The sequence below is a fragment of the Accipiter gentilis genome, chromosome 6, assembly GCF_929443795.1.
Source record: "Accipiter gentilis chromosome 6, bAccGen1.1, whole genome shotgun sequence".
Classification (NCBI taxonomy): Eukaryota; Metazoa; Chordata; class Aves; order Accipitriformes; family Accipitridae; genus Astur; species Astur gentilis.
Window position 1 is genome coordinate 18,872,111 of NC_064885.1, and position 19,566 is coordinate 18,891,676.

The following is a 19,566-nucleotide window of genomic DNA, read 5'->3' on the forward strand; positions in this document are numbered from 1 at the left end:
CTCAAGGTCCCACTTACAGATGGCAGAGTAAGGGTTCAAACTGTGACAGAGTTGTACTGCTGCAGTTGAACTGATGGGAAGAAAGTGTTTGGTTTAATACCCCATTTTTTACAGATTACATCCATCTTTCATGTATTTTCTAGTAGAATATTAGCTGTATTCCAGGCTTTCTCTTCCCCGTAACTTGCATTCTGGACCTTGCCCTTTGTATAATCCTAGGCTTGCCTTCTTCCCAAAAACATTTCTTTCAGGTATTGTGGCAGTCAAATACAGCTTCCATAGCTTTGCCCTGTAGCCCACTGAGATGGAATGTGTCACAAACCTATTCCCTGTGTGGTGTATTCAGATGTGGGGTGTTCTGGATATTCCAAAATAAAGCCCAAGGCACTGGGGCCCCATTACTCAATATACTCTGTCTCTCTGACAGAGAGAAATAAGTATAAGAAAAGGGAAGGTTTTTGTAGAAATGGTGCCAGACATTCTGCATTTTAATATAACTTAAATGGACATGATGATACTGCTGTATCTTTCATGGTTTTTTCTGCAGCTTTGAGATGCAGAAAACTGAAGTAGCTGCATTAGTTTTGACAGTTCCAAACCTATCCCTGCAGAGATGAGAGAGTCTGTATGTTATACTGTTGAGATAGGTAGTGGTTTTCAGTTACCTTCTAACATGAAATAAAACTTGGCAAGCCAACAGTGTCTGCTGTGGTTCTGCAGTGTGGCCAGGGTCGTTTACAGCAACAAAGTGGCTGTTGCTGTGGTGCCAAAAGTAAGTTACTACCAAGTTCAATGCTTGCAGAAGTTTACTTTCCTGAAAGAAGTAATGTTGCCTGAAAGGGAATCCACAGGCAGCAAAGCAATGGAAATATTTTTGAGGGCTGGAAGCCCATCTTAAGATATTTTAAGTCTTAAACATAGTAAAACTGGCAGCAATATTTTAACAGCAGCCTCTTCTTCCTCTTTCCATTAAGCAGGAAAAAGGAAGAAAATAGAAGTGAACTACATTGTATACATACTTTTCCTGATGAGCGTGATACAAATTCAAGTACAAGAACAGCCTCCGTTGATTTGCCATAGTTCACGTTTCTTGCTTGGCAAGACATCAGAAAGTCATTTCAGTTGTGGTCCTGAAATTAGAAGAAAAGAGGACTTTAAGGGCTAAGCCTTGAGCATTCAGCATACGCTTGCTAATTAGTGGCCTCATAAATAAGTTTGCAAGTACACGTATGAGCAGTACATTAATTTGTGCTGGTTAGCAGCTCACTGCATGAACCATGGGACTACCTCAGACCAAAGCACTATTTGCCATTAGCCACACCTGACAGAGGTATTGCAGTCTGGCCAAAACCAGACATGAACTGTGGTATTAGCTATGCTAATTGGGACAATTTTAGCTGTCATCTGAGAGACTCTGAATAGTACCATGGTATATGGTGAGTAGTAAGCATGGTATAAGATTTTTTGGAAGCCTGTCTTTAGTGAGACCAATGCAAAAACTCCCTTCAGCGGACCTTGTGTGCACAACACGCGGGAGCGGGCTGGGGCCGCCATCCCCGTCCTGAGGTGACACGGTGCTCCTGTGCACTTCTTGTGGGCTGTTGGTAATCTTGCATTTCTGTCAGTCTGTGCCTCGTTCCTTGGCTTTTGGTTTTTTTTCTAATCATCCTCCTTTTGTTGAGTATCTTCTGTGTTAAGATGTCTTCCTCAAGTTTTATTACTTACTGAAGTAAGGTTGTTTCACCCAGTAAATCAGGATTAGGCCAATACATTGATATACCTAAACGGAAACATCACAGCGTCCCTAATCTCGGGGGGTTTTCCGGCGTTGAGGGTAAATGGCTGCCCACGAACCGTTCGTTACCTCCGCACCCAACGCTGAAGAAGGCGCGGTCGGGTCTCCACAGCACCAGCGACCCCGGTTCGGCGACCCTCGCCTGAGGGCCTCCCCCCCCCCGCTCCTTCCTCTCCTCCTCCGCTCGGGAACCGGCCCGGCCCCGCGCTGCCCGCCGCCTCCCGGTGAGGCGGCACCTGCCCGCGGCGGCAGGTGCGCCCCGCCCCCCCCCCGCCCCGGGGCGGTCTCCGGCCCCGCCCCGCCCCTCCGCCGCTGTCCGCCTGCGCGGGCCCCGCCCCGGCGGCTGACGGGCAGCCAGGCACACGGCCCTGCGCTCATGGCGGCGGCGTTGCTGCTGGCGTCGGCGGCGGCGGCGGCGGCGGGGCGGGGCGGCGGGGGCCGCCGCTGAGCGCCCCGGGGCGGCGGGCGGGGGCGGCCGGTGCAGGCGGCGGCGGGGCCGGGCGGCGCGCGGCGGAGCGCGGGTGAGCGGCGGGGCGGGCGGCGGGGGGGGAGGGGGAGGAGCGCGCGGCCACGGCGGCGGCTTTGTGTGCGCGGGCGGGGGGAGGGGAGCGGCGCCGGCCGCGCACGTGGGCCCGGCCGCGCGGGGACTGCCCCGCCCCCCGCGTCCCCGGGGCGTCCCGGCACCGGCAGCGCGCGGGCCGGGCCCGGCCCTGCCCTGCTCTGCCCTGCCGCCGCGGGGCTCCCCTGGAGCGCCGGGCCTGGCGCGGCCTCGGCTGTACCTCGCGTCTCCGGCTCCTGCCTCGCGGCGGCGGCGGCGGGAAGGCCGGGGATGGTGGCGGCGGCCCTCCTGGGCACGGCAGGGACGGGCTGCGCTGGGGGCCTCCCGCCTCAGAGGGGGCGCGCAGGCGGTGGGGACGCGGTGCACCCCGCTTCCCGTGGTTCGGGTTAAAGAGTTCTCGGAGGGGGGGAAGCCAAGCAGCCCAGCGAGGACGCGGGTTGGTGCCGAGGCACCTGTGCGCGTCCGGCTCCGCAGGCGAGGGCGCGGTGCCGCGGTGTCTCCCCGCGTATTTGGGGTGCGGATCGTTGGAGCTGCCGGCTGGGCGATGACCGCAGCGTTCCCCCTTCCGAGCGCCTGCCGGAGGTGGCGGTGCCTGTGCTGAGGGGAACCCCGAAGTCGCCCATCGGACCACAGCCGGGTGTCCGTCCTCGGGGATCCCGGCGCAGAGCTCGCTGGCAGGGGCGCACGGGGGTCGCTGTGCTTCAGCGGGCGGTGGTTCGCCATTGCAGCAGCGCCGTGGGTCGACGCGCACGGGCTGTGGTGAGCTTCGGCGGTCAGGAGGCAGTTGAGGCTACTGGACGGTACAGAACGGGACCAGCTCCGAGCTTTGCAGCTGTGGGTTAATCTGTAGCAACCGGGGAAGGAGGTGTCCTGGCTCTTTCAGGAGGTGCACCGCGGGCCTCCTCACCGTGAGAGCCTGACCAGAAGGTTGCTGTGGGTGACGTTAATGCTTTTATTTTCACTCTTAGCGGAGCAGCAGAGAGAACATGTCTGGGATCAAGAGAGTGATCGCGGAGAAGGACCCTGACTATGAGGAGATCACCATCACGCATCCCAACAAACGTCACAAAGCAGCCGAACAGTCAGGTAGGAACTGCCTGAACTGAAGGGATCTCCCAGGTGGAATCAGAAATGCTGTGGATGTGCATGCTGCAAACAGGTCAGGAAAGGACTGGGGTAGGAGCTAACGGGTCAAAGGGCAGAAATTGAGCAGGGAAGTTAGTGATACCTCTGTATAGCCACATGAAGATGTGATTGTCGTACATGGAGCCATTCCTACCTGCTAGCGGAACCGTAAGCAAGGCGTGAGGATGCAGACTTTGGTGCATGATAGCAGCTAGAGCACGAGCTCTCCAGGGCCCCAGCCGTGTGCTTTGGTTCCTGTTGCTTGCTGAAGTATTTGCCAGTGCATCTTCCCAGCAGTTACCCATGCCGAGGTGTGCCCCGACCTGTGCATCTGTTCTGCAGTTGAAGTCTGCTTCCAGAAAGATTGGCAGTGTGTTTACATTTTGGAGGATACAGGTTGCAGTATAGCAGGAGGCGGGAAATCCATGGCTGCAGTAGGGGTAAAAGGAATCCGTGACCCTGCAGTAGGTAGACTGGCTCTTGGAAGATGACAAATGTTTGCACGAGTAGGCAGATAAAGTGAAACTGAGCAGTGTAGAAGGGATAAGTTAGGGAGAAGGAAGGAGCTTTGAAAGATGCAAGGGAAGCGGAGGAGCAGCTACCTGCTGAAGGAAAGATGGATAAAGAAGTGTAGTAGAGAGAGTAGCTGGATGAATAGGTTTACGTTTGGCACAACTCAGATATGCTTGCTTTGGGAACCAGCCTGTTGGCAGGGTGCCTGGGACAGGTTGCAGTCATCTCTGGGCAAATGAGAGTAGAGCTTCTTGCCCTGGGACAGGGAGTAGGCTAGTGATTTTTGCCGTAGCACAGCTAGTGAGAGGATCGTGGTGGGAGGAGCTGATGAACAGGGAGGTGAGAAAACCGAAGCTGGCTATGGGATCTGAAGAAGATCCAGGAACAGAGCAGGATGCTGGAGCTGGCAGTTGGAGATGGACAGATGAGGACTTCTCAGGTGATGTTTTGGAGGATGGCGTAGAGCTGGGCAAATCTGAGGAGGCTGAACTCTGGGTTGAATGTGTTGCTGGGCAGCTCCTGTCTGCCAGGCCAGTTAGGGGCCCTGACAGTGGATCTGTGCTGCAGCTGGCCATGGCAGAAGAGCATCACCACTCCCAGCTGCCTGCCCTGCCTGGCTGCCAAATATCGCCACCCTCTGTGGTTGAGTGTCCTGGGGACTGCAGACAGGTTTTTAATCCACTTCTGAAGCAACTTTTCAGAAGGTCTTAATAATTGGCAGTCAAAGTCTCAGGGCCTTGGAAAACTGTCCTTGCCAAAGTGAACTTTCTGTTCAGGTGATTCCTCCAAACTGACTTCTTTCTTCCTCTCGTGGAAGATCTCCAGCTTTTGATACAAGAATTCCTTAAGTATACAAATTTCACTAACATGATCTTAATTAGGGGCTGTGGTTGACGCTAAGCTGGGAAAATATGAAAATAAAGTGTTTTTAAAAGCATCTGTAATATAACCACAAATCCTGAAGTGCTTTAATTGTCATAATGCTGGTGTTGCGCGGCATCAGTCTTGGGGAGACATGCAGTTGTCCCTGTCTGAACTGTACATCTCATACCTTAATCTGTTTAGGTTTATTTTAAGTGTGGCCTTACATGTGAATTTCCTAGGCATGGTGTTCATGGCTGGAGGAAAATTATACCCCTCGGGTTTTTCATATTGCATTACTCATACAGATTCAACCATAATTCTGTTTTAATGTAGGCTTGAACTATTTCTTGTCCTAGAACATATGCATTCGGGTATCTGGAAATAAGTAAAAATATTTAGGATACCTCCGTTGCATATAGAAGCATCAGTTGCCTTACTCCTGCGGTAGGTACCGGATCAGACAGTAAAATCATGTATACTAGCTGGAACATACCAGCAAAGTTTTGACTTGCTTTTGATTCCTAATATCCCAATAGAAAGAGTAAAGAAACCTCTTCAGATATATACCCTTTAGTAAAATAAATGCTTCCTCTGAAGCTCAAAACAAAGTCTTGGTGCTGATGCCTCCTATTCCACATAGAAACAATGTGAGATTTTTTTACAGAGGAACCCAGGCTGTTTCTCTGATCTGCTTTGCAGTGAGGTCACTGTACTTCTGATGCTGGCAGGAGGACCTTTTCCAGGCTTGCTTCTAGAAGTACAATACCTGCTTTTCCAAGTTCTTGCTTAGAACTTGATAAAAACAGATGTTCTTTGAACCCCTTTGATATAACAGAGGTGACTTAAAGGAAGGGCAATATTAAAGTCTATGGTAGTTGTAGGGCAAAAAGAATTGTTCCTTCTATGTTTATACATGTTCTAGAAAAAAACAGCAAGATGCCAATTTAGTTCTTAGCTGCTAATTTGCCATAAGGTATTTGCACAGTTTGAAATATTAAACTACATGCTTTCCACCAAGGTCAATAAACTCCTGCTGAAAGGCTAAAATTTTTTGACTGCCGTGCTGGAAGAGGATTTTGTAAGAGGTAGAGCAGCTTTCGATAGTGTAGTTTCCTTTGTGGGTAATAAAAGGTTTGTAGGCATGCCAGAGCAGGCTGCACTTTGTGCCAGTGCTGAACATATAAAGTATTAGTTTGCCTTATTATTGCTGCATGAAGTGGTGTAAATTTCCTGGATATGAATCGGGCCAAAGAGAGCAGAAAAATGTACATAGTGTTCCAGCATACTCCTGCACAATTGCAGTGGTAACTGCACTTGGCCATAAGCACATTTGAGTTTTCCTTTTACTGTTTACAGCTTTACTGAGACAGAAGTAAACAAACTGGTCCTGTTCTTCCATCTTCTGTTATTTGTCATCTCAGATGTAAAAAGGAAAAAAATAGCTCTCTACATAAGCCAGCTTTTAAAGATACATGTGGTTTTTGTTAAGGCAAATTACTTTCCTTTGCAGAAAAATGATCCTTCCCTTTTTTGTGTGTGTATTATCCCTTCAATTCTCCCTCCATAATGATTTTCATCTTTATGTTTTCAAATAAAGCCTCAAAACCAGAAATATAAATACTTCCTTCTTCTTTATTTTCCATATGTGGCCTTGTACAGCTCGAGATGTTGCTGTGCAGAAGATTGAGGCAATTATAAAAGAACAGTTTGCTGTCGAAATGAAGAGTAAAGAACATGAAATTGAAGTTATAGATCAGGTATCAAGGTTTTGTTCTTAAAAATACATAAGATCCTGGTGTACCGTGGTGTGGGGCAATTGCTGCAGCAGTTATCCGTTACTATATGTTACCTCTTCTTTTTATAGCGCCTGATTGAAGCAAGAAGGATGATGGATAAACTGCGTGCCTGTATTGTGGCTAACTATTACGCGTCTGCTGGTCTCCTTAAAGCTGGAGAGGTAAAAATTACTTTGGGAATAATAAGACTTTAGGGAATATTTGCAAAGGAAGATGTGTAGTTCACTGGTTATTCAGCTGATGTTTGGTTTTGAGATGTGATTTCCTCAAATGGTGGAATATGAACTGCAAATGGGGTGGCAGTCGGAGAGGAGACCTGTGCATCACCAGCTGGGCCTCAGGTACTTGGGAAAGACCAGTCTTCAAGGAGCAGTTGAGAAGTCATTCAGCAGCCCTTGGTTCTGGTTTCTGAAATACTTTGCATTTTTTTTTTCCATCAGTTCTTGCATGAGAGCACCTTGCCTCTCACACACTGCACAGTTTACCCTTGCAAAGCCCTGAAAAGTGAGGAAAGTTTTCCTGTTTCACAGGAGGAAAGTGGAAGCAGATGGGGTTTGGAACTTCTTGGGGGGGGGGGGGGGGGGGAATTAAAAAAAATCAGGATTTCTTGCTTGGGTAGTGCCATGAAACAGTCCTCCCTTTATCCTGGCAGCCAGTCTGTAAATGGTTTGGTGAACTGATGGTGGCAGTAAAGCAGGAGGTAAATCGAGAAGATACCAGAGAGAGACTGAAAATTCACAAGGAAATTAAAAAAACCCCAAATGCTATTAGTTAAACCCCAGTTCTGAGCATTTTGTCATTAATGGGCTGGTAATTGCAGGGTGTTCATGACTCATGCAGACTCCCAGTTGACGTGTAGTTCGCTATTATTGTAGGTATTTAGTTACGATCTTTTCAATTCAGGGTGTTGATCTGATTTCCAGCAAAGATCTGACCTGATTTTTGGAAGCTGTAGATGGGTGCTGCAAACCTGGATTTTACTCTAGTCCCATGAAAATTTCTTTTCCAAGCAGTGGCTCTCACTGCTACTCCTGGTTTTCCTCTTGTGATTTCCAGAAGCCTTGGAATAAGGTAAAACCAGAAAGGTCCAGCTGTTTTTTTTCCCCTTCACTGAACATGAGTTGATCAACTGGAGTTGAAAAAGGTTATGTTAGTATTGGGAGGCTTGGAGATCCCTCTTCTGCCCCTTAATTTTTGTGTAGGCGGCTGAGGAATGTGAGCTAGGTTCTGATCTTTGAAAGTGCTTTTATCCAATGTCATCATGTGTCAGCAAGAGCTGTACTGTCCCCTGTTCTTTACTTGTACTGCCATGCTGGGTGTTTGTTTTTTCCTTGCTGATTTTCACACTTGCCAGAAATAACAACTTTTATAATTGTTTCAAAGTATTCACAAGACTTAATGGTGCATCCTTGCTTTGTTTAGTTTTCCTGTAGTTTTTATGAGCTTCTGGCTACTGTAGCTGTACCTTTGGTTGCATTTTTAGTTTTTTCTAAAAGTCCTGATTTGCGTGCAGGCTAAATCAATTCTCTCTTTATTTTGAAATTGTTACTGGTTTCAGTTTTCTTTGCTGTCTATTTTTAATGTGTGATTAATGTATGTTTAACTTGGCAGTGAATGGTTGTCTTGTTTCTGCTTCTGGTAGAATGGGAGTCATTGTAGTTTAATTCAGAACTTCTAAGAAGATGATTTGCAAATTCTTATCCTGTTCTCATAAATATAAACAGTTCTTCAACCCAGTGCTGCTGGGTTTTGAGGCTTGTGATTCTGTATGATTACAGTTTATTACATTTTCCCACAAATTAGTGGACAAGGTGTTGGTCATTTTACTTGACTAGAGATAAAAAACAAACCAAAACAAATTGGTTCTTAGTGGTAGTTTGGTTTGGTTTGGTGGGGGTTTTTTTGGTGATGTTGTATGTGTGTCCCCACTGTTGGATATATGAATATAACTCTTCTAAGTAGGTAATTGAGAGTTGGTAATTGGAAAGAAACAAATGAACCTTTAAAGTCCAAGGTGGGATAATGTTTAACTCCACTCCTGCTACCACCTCTCGAGGGCAGTTCTGCTGCTCCATATGCTGCTGGTGTCTGTCCCCATGCCACCCCCTCCATCCCGTTGGCAGAATTTTGGATCAGGGAATTTACGTGTATTAAAAATAACCCTGCAAAAGAGAATAAAAAGCCAAACAAACCCAACAAAACCCAACCAAACAACAACAAAAAAATCCCAAATCAGTTTCTTGATTTGTTTTTTTTGTGACCTGCCCCTTCCCCATGAATAATTGTGCCAGCCTGGCTGATCCGGGTGGTTTGGGCAGGGAAGAAGAAAGCCTCTTTCAGCTGGTACTGCCTGCAAAAAAAGCTGTCAGTGCAACTCTAGGGTGAGTCTGTGGCTTCAGGAGCTGGAGTGAGGCTATCTGACAGTGCTCTGCTGCTGGCAGAGGGATGTTGCTGCTGACTTGCTTCACCATCAAACCAAGGTGACAGGGAGGACCGGTGGCTGGAAGGAGAAGTGGCCGAGGGAGACTTGCTTTGAGTGATGGGTGTTTTCCTTGCTGCTTCTGAGGTTAAAAGCAAATACAGGAGGAAAAAAAAAAAAAGGCCTTTGTCACAGTAGTGAAAAAAACAAGAGAGATTTAAACACTCCCCTGCTCCATCCTCCACCTTCCGGGTTTGGGAGGATCTAAGATTAGCTCTAAGGTGTCCGTTTTGAGGAAAGTTTGCAAGCGTGCCTAAGCACATTATTCTTTATCCTCCATTGAGCTTTGGGAGCAGACAGGGTGCTAATACACATGTAGCTTGCCTCATAGGCATTGACAAGACTGCCAGTGAGTATCAAAACTAAAGAGCCTGATGCATTTACTTACCCTGCTTGCCTGCAAGAATTGGGCAGCTGTGGCCTTTCTGTGTATGGTAAGAGACCATAGGTATCTGCACGGGAAGGGAGATGTTATTTTCAAAGGGGCATTATAGGTACTTGAGTCGGCTGCAGTCCTCCTTTCCAAAACCAGGTGGGTTTCTGAGATCAAAAGGTCTAAAGGAACAGAATCAATTTGGGGTGCTGTTTCTGTAGAACTGGTTTAAGCTTTTATCTTCTGCAGCATATGTTTTTCCTGCAGGGCAGCTGATTAAATATTTGCTCTTCTTCATACACTGACTTTTTCTCTTCTGGCACAGCTTTGTTTTCATCTGGGCTGCAGGGAAATAGTGACCGGATCTGCCTGACCTCTTTGTTGCAGGGGACCAGGTCATGTGATGCGACAGTTCTTAATCACCCTTCAATCAAGAAATTCTTGGAGTCGCCCTCTAGATCGTCATCTCCAGCTAACCAGGGCTCAGACACTCCATCTGCCAACCACTCCGAGAGCGACTCACTCTCTCAGCATAATGACTTTCTCCTGGACAAAGACAATGGCAACTTAGATGCAGACGAGCAGCTGACAAACAGCCTGGACCAGAGACAGAGCAGAAATACTGGCCGGGTAAAGTAAAACTCGAGTGGTGGTCACGTTGTTGGAGGTGTGTGCTCTGTCTGGACTCAGTGCTGGCACCAGGAGCTCTTCATGTTTTCACGCACCTTGCTGAAGATCTGTTTCTTACCCTCTCCAACCGCTTGCTCCCACTCTTTCAGCCTGGCTTTGCTCTAAGGCTAACTGAAGTGTATGTAACTTGGGTAACTCCTCTTAACTCAGTCTTGCCCAACAGAGAGGTCAGCTAGGCAGCAGTGGTAGTGTTATTATTAGCACAGCTATCTGCGGCTATCTTGGTTGGTAGCCTCTGGGGAAGGAGGCATTTCACAGCTTGAGCAAAGGGTTTTGCTGTGCAGATGGAAGTCAGGCCAGAAAGGGTAGAGCCTGGAGAGAAGAGCAAGATGTGTCATTCTTAGCAGTGTTTCTAAGAATTGATGCCGCTGCCTGGCCCTGGGTGCCCATGGGGACTGCATTGCTTAGAGTGGTTGAACCACTGGGGTTTGGGGTTTGGCCTCCTCAGCAGCCTGTGGTGACAACATCGTGACACCAGTGGATTAGTTCACCCTGGGAGTGTGAGCTGGTAGAGCCTGGGTGCATAGTTTGAGTTGTTTTTGTCTTGGTGGCGCTGCTTGCTATTGTGCTAATATCACTGTTTGCTTAACTGAACCAAACTGACCCAGGTTAAAAATACCTTTTTTCATTGTTCTCCCATACTTTTTCCTGGGTTATTTTTCATCTGGATCCATTGGCTTTATGGCTCGCCGTGCAGCTATGGAAATGCTTCACCTGTTGCTGCAGTTAGCTCCACCTGGGAGGCTCTCTCACTGGGTGCAGGTGAAATTTGCCTTTAAGCTGTCAGGCCTGCCAGAGGAGTACAGCCTCTAACCCAAACCAGGGATGGGTATATCTCATTGCATATGACTGCATTCTGCAACTGAACAAGTTGCAATAATATGTGGCAGAAAGAGCAATAATTCTGCCTCTGTTGAGCAGCATGACACCCTTGATAACAGGGCTGCAGTTTGCTGAAACCCTGTCTAGGGTCTGTAGCTGAAGGCAGATACACAATATGTAATGTGGACCCACCTATATCGTAAACCGTCAGACCAATATAACTTGTTTCTGCACTGGGGGCAGTGATGGAGCAGTTGTATTGCTTTGGTGTAGCATGTTGGTACATCTTTAACCAACACAGCGCATGACTCGGAGGTGGCTGAGGGAGCGATGAGGAGCCATCCCAGCCTTCTGTGGCTCCTTGCCCCGGTTTGGGGCATCACTGACTTAACAGAGGAGGTGTAGTGGTTCCTAGTGGATCCACTGGTCCCCACACTGACCCTTGTTTGACGAATGTTCAGTGGAGTGTGATCTGGGAAGCTGTAGTATTGACTCTGTTGTTCATGAGAGGATGGCAGTCCCTTATTCTTTGGACAGCTGCTTTATCCAACAGAGTCGTAGAAAAGCCTCTCACTGTCATGCAAATGACAGTGCAGCCTGCGTTGGCACTGTGGATGGTCATGTCTTCGTTTTGCCAGGGAATCTTGGCCACTGCTTAATAGCCAAGGCTGTGTTATAACGTTGCTTAGGCTGGATTTGTTGTGCCTTAGGTATTGTAATGGATTTGTAGACTTATCTGGATGTCAGTGACATGGTATGGCTGACTACTGTCCCTGTTGAGTTGGAACTGAACTCTTGTCTCAAGCCCAGCCTCAGTTCTTCACCATGAAGCAGCACTGGAGTCCCTCAAAGCAGCAGAGGCTGGAAATGAGAAAGATTAGATTTTCAGAAGCCACTCATGGGAGATTTAGATTTGTTTCTGGTTAGTGACCAACGTGATGCTGCTCTAGCAGTGCTTGATTTTTTTCAGATAGTGCAGCGGCAGTGCTTTTGAAACCCAAGCTGAAATCATGGCTCAGATCCATGGTGTGTCACATAATGTATGCTCGGTTAAGCCATGCAGAGTACACTTAGCTAGGTAGTATATCATTGTTGAGTGCCTGAGTTGCTTAAACATGCCTAGATAGCAATTTGAGTATTTTTAGGGATGATTCATTGTTGGTCTCTCATTTAACTATGCAGGTTTACTTTTTTTAACACCACCTTACTTTTCTAGCACCAAACAAAATGATGTTGAAGAGGAATGTTTGGTTTTTTGTTTCCCTGTTTTTTTTCTTCCCCTACCCTCAGGACAGTTCGAGTGTTTCAAGCTCTCAAAAACCAGGACAACGAAATGCTGGACTGTTAAATGATGAAACTTCACGGCTTTATGTGAAGAAAACAATTGTGGTTGGCAACGTCTCCAAGTTAGTATCCAGAGTTTGAAGGATGGTCCTTTATTTCAGGATTAAATGGAATAGGAGGTTAAAATTAGGAGACAAATAAAATTGCTAGGCTGTCACAATGTGAGGTATTGCACTTGAATGATCACTGTACCCAAGGCTGCCCTCCTTGAGTGTCTGCATGAGTTTTTTGTGGCAGGAACAGGTGTTTTAGCAGTGGGTTTTTATATATATGTATATGGAGGTTTTAAGATCTGTTTGTCTCAAGGGGAGTCTTTTCAGCCTTTTCTGACCAGTTAGAAATCCCAAGTTTTTCCCTGAAAATTTGGAAAAGCAGGCTGTCCTAATGGCTAATTCAATGTGTCCATAGGCATGATGTGGGTTTTTTAAACAAATAACAAAAAACCCCAAACCAAAACCCCCAACACCAGAAGGAGGAAAATTGTGAAAGTCCAGCATAGTCTGAAGAAATTAATTAGTACAGTTTTTATTTATAATTTTTTTTCCAAAACTGTTTAAGACAGGTGAATACGCATAACTTTTGAACTTTGATGAAATCAGTGAAGAAAGGCATTCATTTTAGGAAACTATGGATGAGTCCAGGTTTTAACTCTCCACCCTTGCACTACTCAAGTCAGTCTTTTCCTCTTGCATAGAAAGTAGCAAACTTTGCTGACAAGACTTGCAGTGTTAGAATTGCATCTTGAAAATCTGCATAAGCCTGGACCCGGAACCAAGTATTGACCATGAAGTTTCTTAAAAAATTATAAGAAGAATTGGAGTCTCTTGTATATATGGTAGCAGAGTTGCTGATGTTATGTTCTGGTGTGGTTTTGCTTCCTCATATCAGAATAAGGTGGGGAAAGGGATTTGGCAGTGGTAGAATGTTAATATGAAGTCTTCCTAATTAAAAGCCAAATGTTTAAATGGACAAATTTCATATGGCAGTCGTGCACTAAAATAGAGGAAACGTGTTAGAAGCATAGACTAGACTATGGGAGCTGTATCTGTTTCTGGATGAACTGTCAAGAGTAAGGAATAATGAGCAGAACTGTACAGGGGGCAAGGTTCACATAGGCATTTTACCATCCCCAATTTTTTTTGACTGATCTTTCCTGAAATAACTTTTTGTGGTATTTGTCTATTTGGGATTTTTATCCTGTGCTTGTTTTTTAACTTCTTTGCTAGGTACATTCCCCCTGACAAGAGAGAAGAAAATGATCAGTCGACCCACAAATGGATGGTGTATGTCCGAGGCTCTCGGAGAGAACCCAGCATAAATCATTTTGTCAAGAAAGTTTGGTTCTTTCTCCATCCCAGTTACAAACCTAATGACCTGGTAGAAGTGAGGTAATAAGGAATTACTCCAGTCACTCTTCCAGTCTTTATGCTTGCCAGGCTTACAGTGCCAAGTTTCTTAGAAAGTTAGCAACTTATTTTCCTGGTTTAGTATTCCATGTCTGTCTTTAACCTCCGGCTTGGCTTGACTTACTGCAAAATAATATTAAAAATAAATTAGTTTTTATGTAGCAAATGTGCCAAACAGTTTGGTTTTTTATTTTTAATTTCCTACTGAGAAAAAGCATTCAGCTGTTGAATTTCATGTTATTCATGCGAGTTTGTGCATCTCCTGTATGTGTTATGCTGTCTGCTGTGCAGGTTAGACTTCTGTTGCCAAAAGAGGTGTTTTCTACCTCCCATCCATTCCACTGTGGAAAAGAACAAGGAGTTTCAGCTATTGTGCCCGTAGTTTTAATGGCACATGTTAGTTTGGGCAAGAAATTTTATCCCTCTCCCAAATATTTCTCCACTGTAGTGAGATCAGTGGTGTTGGCTTCATGCTTAAAGAAATTTCCCATCAGTGTAATGGTGCTGGTGCTACAGAAAGGGGAGCTTCTCTGTCCTCTCCCAGACCTGTATTCAAAGCTGTGACCCTGATGAGATGAGCGGGGTTGGTTCTTTGTTGACTGCTGCAGGGAAATGTCCTGTCAATCTTTCATTCTCACTCCTTGGGACAAGATAGTGGGAGGATGCCTTCAAACTACTTTGTGTCTTCCCAAAGAAATTATTCTCCACAGGATGTTCAGCTGCCTCCTTGAGGAGGGTGGAGAGACTGCCAAGGTACAGAATGGCAACTTAATTCTGGCAAAATTAAAATACTGAAAGGCAACTCCAGAAAGACTTATCTGAGATAAGTGTTGGTATGGTTCAGTAATGTTTCTGAGAAGGCAACCCTGAGCAGTACGAAAGCAAACTCCTTTGTATTTCTTGTCTAACATACTAAATTACACTTGACTGCTGTCTTTTTCTGCCTTTCTCAGTTTCCAGTATCTGATGTCAGTGCTGTTTGTCTTATGTTTTAGTCCCATCTGGTTAATTGATTTCTCCTTGCATGGTCCCAGTCATTGTTCTGGACTTAATATAGCCTTTAAACCTCTTCTGTTTTGTTTTGTTGCAAAACCACATTTGAGATTTACAAATAACAACAAGCTGAAGTACAAACAAAGTAAGGGTAAATGTTAGAAATACACCCTTCTTTTTCAGCTTGGAGAATGACGGTGGTTGAGTTAGCTTTTCCTTGTTGTGTGTGTGTTGTTCTTTTAATGCTATATGAAGTGCGTGCCTTCTTGCTACTAGATAGGGAATAGCAGAGAGCAATTGCAAAATGCTGCATGGAAAACTCATCTTGCAGCTGTGTCCTAGGAGCTGACTTGGGGTTTTTTTGAAACAAGTATTTTTCATTTGGCATTACACAGCCTTCTTTTTTTGTTTGTTGGTTTTTGGGGTTTTTTTTTGTTTTTTTGAAGATGCTTGTTTCTTGTGTTCTCTCATCCAACAGTGTTTTACCATTTTCTTCCCTGTACCCTTGTGCAAAATAAAAGTATGTTTTCAGCTGTCCAAAGCCATAAAATTCTCATTTCTGTGATTGCATTCTCTCTGGTGAATAGCAGGCCTGAAGATAGCTTTAGTTGTCAGCTAGAAAAGCAGTCTTTGGCTTTCTGAAAAAGGTAGATGAAAGCTATACCACTTCTGCATCCAAAACGTGAATCACCATTTGTTTCCAGAGAACCTCCATTTCACCTGACCAGGAGAGGCTGGGGAGAATTTCCTGTGAGAGTCCAGATACACTTCAAGGATACCCAGAACAAGAGGATTGATATCATACACAATTTGAAGGTATTTGAACAAAATATTTGAGAGAAAGGCAATTAAATGAGGTCTCTTACATAATCAGAAGAGGCTCCACTTTTGCATGTGCTTCTGCATCTCTCTGTTGTGTGTATGTCCTGCTGGCTATTGCACATGAATAGTTGAGCTGGAGAATCAAAAAAGACCCAGGAAAGCCTCTTACCTTGGCTGTATTGGAGTTGATGGGGCAGCCAAGGAACCCAGCCTTGCAGAAGCCGAAACTGATTCTGCTCAGAGCAGCAAAGCATTACCTATTGTTTCCCTACAGTTTGAGATTTTTATCATGCTCTCACTGGCTTTAACTTGACAGGATGCTGCAGGGCTCTCTTTCTGTTGGTAAAGTGATTGCTGTATCTGTTCTGTTCCTTCAGCACTTTCACATATCGGCTAGAGATTATCTTTGTTGTTAGAGTGGGCAGGGCTGAGATTCTCTGTTCACTCCTTCATTTTGAAGAGAGCCTTCTTTTTCCACTCATTCACCTGTCCTGCGACACTCAATAGGACTTAGAGTATGCAGCAGTCCTAGAAAACTAGGCCATTGCTCTTGTTTTCCTTTTAATTAGTAGTCCCTAGCATTAGTAGAATTAAGTCCTGAGCTGGTTTAGTTTCCGGTTTCTTTGAGCAGCATGATTAGTTTTATTTAAACTCTGCCTGAATTAATGAATTTCATGCTAATGTAGATACCTCATTGTAACCCCAAATATAGATAGTAGAGAAGGTTAGAAATGTTCCCCTGGAACTTAGGGATATTTAATGCAGATGATGAGTAAAATATATTTGGAGAGATAAAACTTGCAGAGAAATTGGTAACAGTATGGTGGACGTTATGCAGCAAAAGAAGCCAAGCCTACGGAAGAAAACTGAGCCAGTCTGTGGCACACAAGAACTTAAATCCGCAAATCTTTGCTGTTCGCATACTGAGCCTGTGGCTGCTGTGAAGCAATAGGAGTGAGCTGAACCCTCCTCCGTGGCTTGCAGCCTGTCTTCCCCTGAGCTCTGGGGCACTGAAAGACTGTCAAACCCAGCTTCTCTATATAGGTATCTTAATAGATGCCTCTGGGATTTTCTGCCTTTCTATCAGCTGATAATCACTGTGAACAGTTATTTAATCAAAAATTATAGTGTAAATGTAGCCTTCATGCTGGTCAGTTTAAATCTCTGCTGTTTTTCTCATTATTATTTCCTTATATTGATGTCAGGAATACAAAAGGACACTCCTCAAAGACTCCTCTTAGACTGAAATAATATTTCCCCAACAATCTCATTTCTTCCAGCTTTTTTGCTCCTTTCTGCTTCAGTGTGGGCTTTGGGCCATGGTTGGCTTTTTTGCAGAAGAGAGGGTATTTAACAGAGCACATAGATTTCTGACCCTGTGGCCTCAAAAAATTAGATGTGCTGCTGCTCAACTTATATAGTTTCAACTCCTTTCAAACAAATTGTATTGTAAATTCTAGCTAATATATTACTTTGCCCTAGTTAATTTAAATATTGTTTTACCCAGTTGGACAGGACCTACACGGGCCTGCAGACACTTGGCGCAGAAACGGTGAGTCACCCGGTCGTGGATGGGTGTTGTACTTTGATTCCCTTAAGGATGTTTAAAAAGAGAAAGATATATGGGACTAAGCACAGAGTCAGACCCATTTGATTTCACAATTTCTGGAACGTACCTTTTGTTCTCTTGTTAAAGTAAATCATTATGACACCCTGTCACTATTCACGACAACAGTCATTTTTTCTCCTTTCTAGTTCAGAGGAGACTGTTTCCAGCTCTTCTTTCATAAATAACTTAGCTTGTACTACAGTTTTAATTTTTATTTCTTTGTGGAGCTTCTGGTACCAAATGTCTTGATCTGCATTCTGATGTGCTGCAGATCTCATGCATAAAGAATTTAAGTTAAAGGGATCACTGAATTATCCTGCTGAAATTTTGCAGTATATCAAGTACTTCTAAGTTTCTGTGTCTGTCAAGATTCAGTATCTTCATGGAAAATGAACTCTTAAAAATTAATATGAAATTAATTAATTAATAACTCATGGTTTGCTATATCCCTAAACATTTTTTTATTATTATTTTCCACTTGTCTGTAGTGAATGGAAATTTTTAAGGTGAAATTGCATTACTTCAGCTTTTCAGTCTCTGGAGAAAACTTTAATGTGAGATGTCTGCTGCGATTAAAGAACCCTTTTGAAGAGTAGATAGTATGTTTCTCAAAGTCTTATCAGAAAAGGCAAGCTGCAGTTTTGTGCCTGTCCCTAAGGGGTTATGCAGTCCTTCCCTTAGTGGGATGCTTGGAGCTGGGCTCTGTATTCCTTCCAGTGTTCGCTATTCAGATTTCCCCATGGACTGAGAGATGTCGTCTTTTACTGCAGGGGTTTAATGTTGCAAGATTTTTGTCTTGGCTCAGGTGCTGCTGGACCTCTGGGAAGTGTCCCTGAAATGATTGGAAGTGTTATGCAGAGGTGGGGGGAGGAGAGGGAGAGGTTTCTACACATTAAAATAAAAAGAAAAGGTATAGTTGTTTTCAGTTTTTATATCTTTATCTGGCTGCCAAATATTAATGTTGTCCTTTCTCCTGTTTCTGAAAGGTAGTGGATGTGGAGCTGCATAGGCATTCCCTTGGCGAGGAGTATCTTTTCTCCCAATCTTCAGAGTCTGACCTTTCTGACGTTCCTACATCTTTACCACTGCCATTGGGTATCCCAGCACCAGTCAAAGCTTCTTCACCAATTAAACAGTTGCGGGACTCCAGCCCAGATGCTTCTGTGGACAAAGGTAGAGCGAATGGGTGTTGGTGAAATTTGAGTTCTTGGAACTTCAGCTCTTCTGGATACCTCCTCTTTATTGTTCTTGTGCTTTAAAGGTTGCCAGTGCTACCTGCTCCTTGCTCACCTCAGATGTTCATTTCCTCAGTGTACTCTGAAATGTAATTCAGAAATTGTTACGGTTTATTTGGGTTTTGGGCTTGGGTTTCTTGGGTTTTTTTTGTGTTTTATAATCTCGATTTTGTTGAGTGGGCTTTGTTTTGCTAAACAGTGAATATGGAGCTTTATGCAGCAGATGTAGTTGGAAAAAAGGTTGTCGAATTGCACTTATAGTTTTTTTTCTTGGCAGACTGTTTTCAGATGTTTTTTTAAATGTTTGAATGTTTTGGGGACTGTGTATATATAAAAGGAATTGGCCTAGTGGTGTGTTCAGTTATTTACGTTGGTGCCTAACATGAGTTGACTGGGACGGGGGGAGAGGAACAAAAATGACTACATAACTGTGCTGTTGAAAACAGAGAATGAAAAAGTTGTGTATGTTTGTCTGAGGGATGGCATCTGTGCACGTCACTGTCTCATTCTCACCTTCCTCTGTAAGCTCAGGAAATGCAGCACCTGTTGCAATGGGGCAGTTGATGCCTTAGGATCATTTGAATTGCCTGAAGCAAGCTAGTGCTGGCCTCTTGGGCACACTGTTACGATTTTTAGTTTGTGTGAAGTAAGAGAAACTGTGCCTCTGTTAGCATTTAGCTTTATTTTCTGAAACATATGGTGTCAAGGCTTACCCGACAGACCTTGGTTCACTGGGCTGAGAAACAAGGGTGTCTTTTATGGTTTGCAGGTTTTAGTGTGAGAAACTTGCTGGAAACAGTAACTTTGTATTTCAAAATATGGTCACATGCAACATGGTCTGATGCCTTTCTTGATTTATCCTGACACTCCTGTGTTCAAGGAATGGCTTTAAGCTGGTGTCTTGCATGGTGTGCTTTCTGGTAGGTGCTGTGATGCCACTGGTGTTGTTCTGGCTCAGTGAGAAGAACGTCCACTGTTCAAATGTGGTGTTTTCTTTTGGCCAAAAAAGGAGAAACGCAACCAAATTTTAAATGCTCAGGTTTTTTATTCAAACAGGAAGTTACACAGTACCTTTAGGTGAGCAGTGCTACAGCCAACAGGAAGGAAGTAAACTTGCCTCTTTCTTACGCTGACAGACAGT

The 19,566-nt window shown here is 44.9% G+C and overlaps 1 protein-coding gene across 6 annotated transcripts in view; it reads left to right on the plus strand.

The window, feature by feature from the left end:
• Window positions 1-2,242: 2,242 nt before the first annotated feature.
• Window positions 2,243-19,566, plus strand: part of YEATS2 (YEATS domain containing 2) — a 51,713-nt gene continuing 34,389 nt past the window's right edge. For 5 of the 6 annotated variants that reach the window (XM_049802184.1, XM_049802186.1, XM_049802187.1 and 2 more), the window contains exons 1-10: window positions 2,243-2,316; window positions 3,323-3,440; window positions 6,516-6,613; window positions 6,721-6,813; window positions 9,892-10,134; window positions 12,307-12,422; window positions 13,587-13,748; window positions 15,464-15,575; window positions 17,089-17,133; window positions 18,177-18,363. In XM_049802184.1, coding sequence (XP_049658141.1) covers window positions 3,341-3,440; window positions 6,516-6,613; window positions 6,721-6,813; window positions 9,892-10,134; window positions 12,307-12,422; window positions 13,587-13,748; window positions 15,464-15,575; window positions 17,089-17,133; window positions 18,177-18,363 — 1,156 coding nt within the window. In that variant the 5' untranslated portion in view covers window positions 2,243-2,316; window positions 3,323-3,340. Of the gene's footprint in view, window positions 2,317-3,090; window positions 3,114-3,322; window positions 3,441-6,515; window positions 6,614-6,720; window positions 6,814-9,891; window positions 10,135-12,306; window positions 12,423-13,586; window positions 13,749-15,463; window positions 15,576-17,088; window positions 17,134-18,176; window positions 18,364-19,566 lie in introns of those variants that run through there. The other variant, XM_049802185.1, reaches the window with a different exon arrangement.